Genomic DNA, 6,000 nt, shown 5'->3' on the forward strand with positions numbered 1-6,000 from the left:
TCACCTCCTCTATTGTGTTTTGCGTTACAAGATTTATAGATAGTACATGATTAATTTGACCAATACGGTGGGCACGCTGCAAAGCTTGCTTGTCAACCTGGGGATTCCAGTCTTGCTCATAAAATATAACCTAATGAAAATACTTCTAATCAGTAAAAGTTATATTTTGAGAATGTATATGAAGCATATGTAAGGCATCATCGAGAATTTAATGTAAAGTGAACGCGGTCGTACAATGTGGTCGGTACAATGCTTATTTGGCATCACTTCTATTTTTTTATTCTTTGTTTTTTTGTTTTCTTTTTTTTTTAATTTTAAAAATATATTTGTTTAGTGAATTTTTTTTGCATGTTTTTATTTTTATTTTTAAAAATAAATTAACTGGTTTTTAAAACACTAAAAGCATCCAAAAATTATCTTTAAGTGTTTTTTAAAAACAACTAATATATCATAACATACTAAACATGTTTTATTTCAAATAAATACATAAATAAAATAAATAAAATAAGAAATAAAAAACATAAAATAAAAGTGATCCCAAGCGGCCACATTGCTTTCCCATCATTTTTGTATCAATTATCAGCCTTGTTCTTTAACGAAACTGAACTGAAAGCTGCATGAGATGTCGCAAATCATGATATTACTAGAATATTATCATAAGTTTGAAAAAAATTATATGGTGGACAATAGTGTAGAGCATTTGCGGGGAAAAGGTTATAAGGGAGCATAATTAATGTTGTGACTTCCCTCCATTCAATTTAACAAGGGAAAGAAGGAAAAATTAAACAGCGTGACAGTACTAATACTCACAGTATCTGCAGCCACCAGATTAAGTCCAACACCTCCTGCTCTCGTCGAGATCATGAACACAAAAGCTCCATTATGTTTACCCTGAGGTTCCATGATATTTCCAATGATATTAAGACCAAAGCTTCTTATAGCAGCAAAACGCTCCTCAGCACGTACAGATCCATCAAGGCGCTCATAGGTGTACTTCCTCAGTTCCAGAAAATCCTATGTAGTAAAAAAAGCAAGCAAAAGGAGAAATAAAAATTGTCAATCCGGCCAATTAAAAGACAACCATTTTTCACCTGTAGAATGTCAAGGGTATGAGTCATTTGAGCAAAAATAAGAACACGATGGCCATTTGCATGAAGCTTCTGAAGTAGTAGATCCAGAACGATAAGTTTACCACTTGCCTGATTTGCACAGTGAATGTTTGAGAAAAGTAGCCATCAACAAAGTCATCATTCATACATTACAAAAATAAATATAAATTAAATTAAAAATCTTAAAAAAGATATCAAGTGTTGGAGAAAAATAGAACCCAAACCTGAACTAGGTGTTCACCTTCCACATATGGTTCTGGCTCAATTCCATTAAACAAGTAAGGGTGACTACAGACTTTGCGGAGCTGCATTACCTGCCAATAAGAGAATCCGAGTAATGATAATGCAACAGAAATAGAAGCATTTGTGCATTTCAGCACATGAAAATCTATATTTCCTTTATTTACAGAAAATGGATAAAAATGCGAGAGGAAAATAAATGATTAAATGGCCAAAATTTAAGACAGGTGGCAATAAATTACAGGCCGGATATACCCATCCAGTAATTTTAAGGTTTTAAATTCTCTCAACTAGCCATCACCTAGTATGAACCTTTTTTCTTGATAAAGAATTCTTCATTATATTACCATTTATCTCTTTCAACAAATTTTCTCTTGAGTTCATAAAAGCAGATAAAATCAGTTCCCAGCAAATAATATTAAGTTGCCAATTACAATGTAAAAGAGTACATAATTATTAGAAAGAAAGGAGTAGAAGAAAAATAGAGAGAAAGAAAAATTAAAAACACTCTGTTTTATTTCGCCAGAATACAGATCTACTTATAGAAGTTTACAAAAGGTGAGTTTTGGAAGCAATTAGCCATAAAAGAAGGGAAACAATATGACAGAAATTGCACTAAAAAGGAACTATCGATGATAAAACTCTAGAAAACATTATTGTCTCAAGTCCATAAGAGAATGGAAAATATTCTTAATTTAAAAAATAACTAGTATGAATTATTAAATAATAACACAAAGAGATGCATGTTATACCAACAAAAAAAAATTTGCCCTTTAATTCATTTATTTATCCACTGAACTATTAGAAACCATAAATTTTAGAACATCCTAAATCAGATTCAGCATTAGAGTATGATGGTTTATAGAAATACCTTATAGAATTAACACTTTATAACATGATCAATGACCATATCAATAAAGAATGTAAGCTTAATAGTTCTACAACAACAAATGTCTGAAATATAAATTCGCAAAATCAATCTGGATATGGTACCAAAAATTTCAACATAACATCTGGTAAATTACGATAATATTTTACATCGATGGAAGTTAGAATCCAAAAACATTTGCAGGGTAGACAGATAAATTCAAAGAATTATTTAGAAGGTATAATAGGTTTGCTTTCCAAACAAAAACAATGACAGAATCTGCTCAATTCTTGTGGTAAACTTCTGCCAAAATATGAAGTTTACTTGGATAATAAGTTAGAAGAATTTGAAAAAAAAATTAACTATAGACATCAATTACAGTATCAACTTAAGAACTTTAAACAAGGTAACCATAGAGTATTTGAATTTTTCTTAAACGAAAATTTGGGGCCCAAAATCTATTTTCCTTAAGTTTATTTTTTCATTAATATATGATTTGCCGCAAAAATGTACCTTGTGAAGTGGGGAAAAAAATACATGCATGCGATGATTCTAATACGATTCTTGACAAAAATTAAGGCATATAAATTTAATTCAAGAACTTCAAACAACTCAATGCAAGTACATATGATAAACATCTACAATTCGAGAGATAGGCACTCCCTACCAAATCCTTCAATTCGAGAGCTAGGAAATATCTCCCAAACCCTAACCTTAGCCCTAGCCATAAAACTCAAAGAAACAATTTCATGCATAACCCTAACCCTAAATTACGAAGCCCTATTTATACCAAGCAATAATTAATAATAAAATATTAAATTGCTTTAATGCTACTAAAAGACAAAATTTCCCTTAATTTAGGCACCGGCATAACAATACCTCCCTCCTAAAAAGACTCATTGTCCTCAAGGTGGAAAAAACTAATGTTGGATCAAATCGTACGACTCTCACGTGACGTCATAATCTGACAATCCTTTCCATTTAATCTGAAACTCGTAGTGACTCTCACCGTCTTCTACAAATATTTCAGACCATCCGAATCTGATGGTACCTTGACATCAAGGTCAATCTTGAAGAATATTGTTGTCCCAAATAACTTATCCAATAGCTTGTGAATCCCCAGAATCTCTACCAACTCCGTATAATGTGTCTCTTTCATGATATGAAACTTAATCAAGAATCTCAGCCCTCCATCCTAAACCACGCTCATCATATCCTTCAAAGAAACCAGAAGAGAGTATGGTTATGATCGAAGGAGGGAATTTCATTATAGATAAATGGGGGGAAATACCAAAGGGAGTGAACGTTGGAGTGGTGACACTAGGGTTAGGAAGTTAAAAATTCCGAACTTTAAGGGGAAAGACATACAAGGGTAGATGTATCGGGTGGAGCGATACTTCACAACAAATGAGATAAATGGGCAAAAGAAGCTCATGGCAACAGGGTTATGCTTGGAGAAAAAACCCTTGCATGGTTTCAGTGCAGAAAGGCTCTTAAACATTCAATCCGCTCGTGAAAGGAATTTAAGGATCGTTTGTTACAACGTTTTCGAGCCATTTGGAAAGGAGACCTATTCAAATGATTCTATGCCTTGACTAAGGAGGGGACTGTCATGAAATATAGGGAGAGATTAGAACTATTGTCGAGAAACTTAGGGGGTTTGAAACAAGATTGAAGGGGAACTTCATGAAAGACCTAAAGCTTAGGGATTGAGGGAGACAATAGAGGTTGTCTAGATGGTGGAAGCATGAACCAAATGAAGAAGACCAACAAAAGTGGCACCACGAGACGATTCCACAAGAGTACCTCAATGACTAAAACACTGAGGATCCAAAATGTGTTATTTCAGAAGGAGGCGCCAAAAAAGAGGAATATGGGGGCCTGTTTAGGGGTTAACTTCAAGTGTCTCATCGATGCAGAGTTGCAGGAGAAAGGGGCCAAGGGATTATGTCTCCGATGTGGTGAGAAGTATGCCATAGGCCACCAGTGCAAGGATCACGAGCTCCGGATCCTTTTAGTTTGCGAGGGGGAGGATATAGATAGTGAAGAGTAGGAGGAAGAAACGATGGATGGAGAGGAAAATTTATAATTGGATGTAACAGAGGTGTCCCGCAAGTCAATGGTGTGATTTACTCCAAATCACACCATGAAGGTGATGGGATACATCTGGGAGAAGCCGGTAGTGGTATTGGTAGATGGTGAGGCCATTCACAACTTCATTGCTATTCAAATTGTGAAGCAATTGTGGCTTGAGATGGTGGACATAAGAATTTTTGGAGTCATGATGGAGACGAGACAGGTAGAGAAAAGCAATGGAGTTTGTAAAAGAGTGATTTTAACATTATCAGACATTCAGGTGATGGAATAAATTCTTCCCTTAGATTTAGGGGTATGGAATAGTTGCAATCCGTAAGATAGATTAAGATGGATTGGAAACTTTTGACCATGGAGTTTCAAGAGAGAGATAAGACGGTAATGCTTCGCGGTGACCCTAGTTTGAGCAAGACCTTAGTGTCGGTGAATCCATCGAAGGTGACAATTATATTGGAGCAGTTACTATGTAAGACGTGGAAATAGTTGAAAACATTTATGGGACATATAGAATACTACCACAAGTTCGTTAAGAGATGTAATTTGATGTGTGGTCATGAACGAAGAAATTGAAGAAGGATAAACTTTAAGCGGGGAAAGTGGCAACCCAGACTTTTCAGAGGTTAAAAGCCATAACGAATGTACAAGTGCTAAAGGGGAGAGCCAACACAAGCTAGTTTATAAGCGGGAGCCACATGACTTGATCCAACAATAGTTTCATTTCCCCCCACCTTAAGGACAAGGCATCTATTGGGAGGGGAGTATTGTTACGTCGGTGTCTAGCCTAAGGGAAGCTTTGTCTTTTATTAGTTTCAGGACAATTTAGTCTTTTATTATTTATTATTATTTGATATAAATTGGGCTTAAAAGTTTGGGATTAGGATTATGTGTGAGATTGTGTCTTTGAATCTTAGGGTTAGCGTTTAGGTGAGATTTACTACCTCTCGAATTGTAGGATTTGGGAGAGATCACCTAACTCTTAAATTGAAGATGCTAATCTTATGTATTCTTGCTGAGTTGTTTGATGTTCTTGCAATAAAATATTCATTTGCCCTAATCTTTATGAAAATTGTCTGAAAATTTTCTCTGATCATTTCTTACTCAGACTCCTCACTATCTGTTGCCTTCTCCTCACAAACTAAAAGGACTTGGAGCACGCAAACCTTGCACCTCCGTCTCTGTGAGGAGCTTGAAGCTTATCCTGGGGCGTGTCCCCGTATTCCTCTCCTTTAGCCCTCCTTCTGAAATGGCACCATTGTCGGCCGTTTTATCGTTCAGCTTAATTTTCGTAGTTTGAAAAGATGATGATTTTGTGATTTTTAAAAATAATTTAAATATAAACATAACTTTTTTTAAAGAAGTAACATTTTAATTTTTAAATAAGTGAGACCAAACGAGTCTCACATTTTAAATAGTTTAGACGACTTAATACAATACTACAAGCAATATATTTATCCCGAAGAATAGATATATCACTTGTAATAGGGATTCAATCATCTAAACTAAATAATTTGTGACATCCGTTTGGTCTGCGAAATATTTTTATAAAAAGGCCAACAAGTTCCCCTATCTAACATAAAAATTAGATAGGGTTTATTTTATCTGGGTTTCTGGTTCCCTATAGAGGCAAGCCCCTATAGTTAATTACATCTTAAATGATCGAAATCACTTAAGAAAACTCTCGATTAAGAT

General features: G+C 34.8%; 1 protein-coding gene across 3 annotated transcripts in view; it reads right to left on the reverse strand.

The window, feature by feature from the left end:
* Window positions 1-6,000, reverse strand: part of LOC110029372 (probable helicase CHR10) — a 62,890-nt gene that overhangs the window by 12,582 nt on the left and 44,308 nt on the right. For all 3 annotated transcript variants that reach the window (XM_020731636.1, XM_020731634.1, XM_020731637.1), the window contains 4 exons: window positions 1,334-1,423; window positions 1,092-1,199; window positions 811-1,014; window positions 5-130 (listed from right to left, as the gene is read on the reverse strand). In XM_020731636.1, coding sequence (XP_020587295.1) covers window positions 5-130; window positions 811-1,014; window positions 1,092-1,199; window positions 1,334-1,423 — 528 coding nt within the window. The remainder of the gene's footprint in view (window positions 1-4; window positions 131-810; window positions 1,015-1,091; window positions 1,200-1,333; window positions 1,424-6,000) is intronic.

The sequence above is a fragment of the Phalaenopsis equestris genome, unplaced genomic scaffold, assembly GCF_001263595.1.
Source record: "Phalaenopsis equestris unplaced genomic scaffold, ASM126359v1 Scaffold000568, whole genome shotgun sequence".
NCBI classification, from domain to species: domain Eukaryota; kingdom Viridiplantae; phylum Streptophyta; class Magnoliopsida; order Asparagales; family Orchidaceae; genus Phalaenopsis; species Phalaenopsis equestris.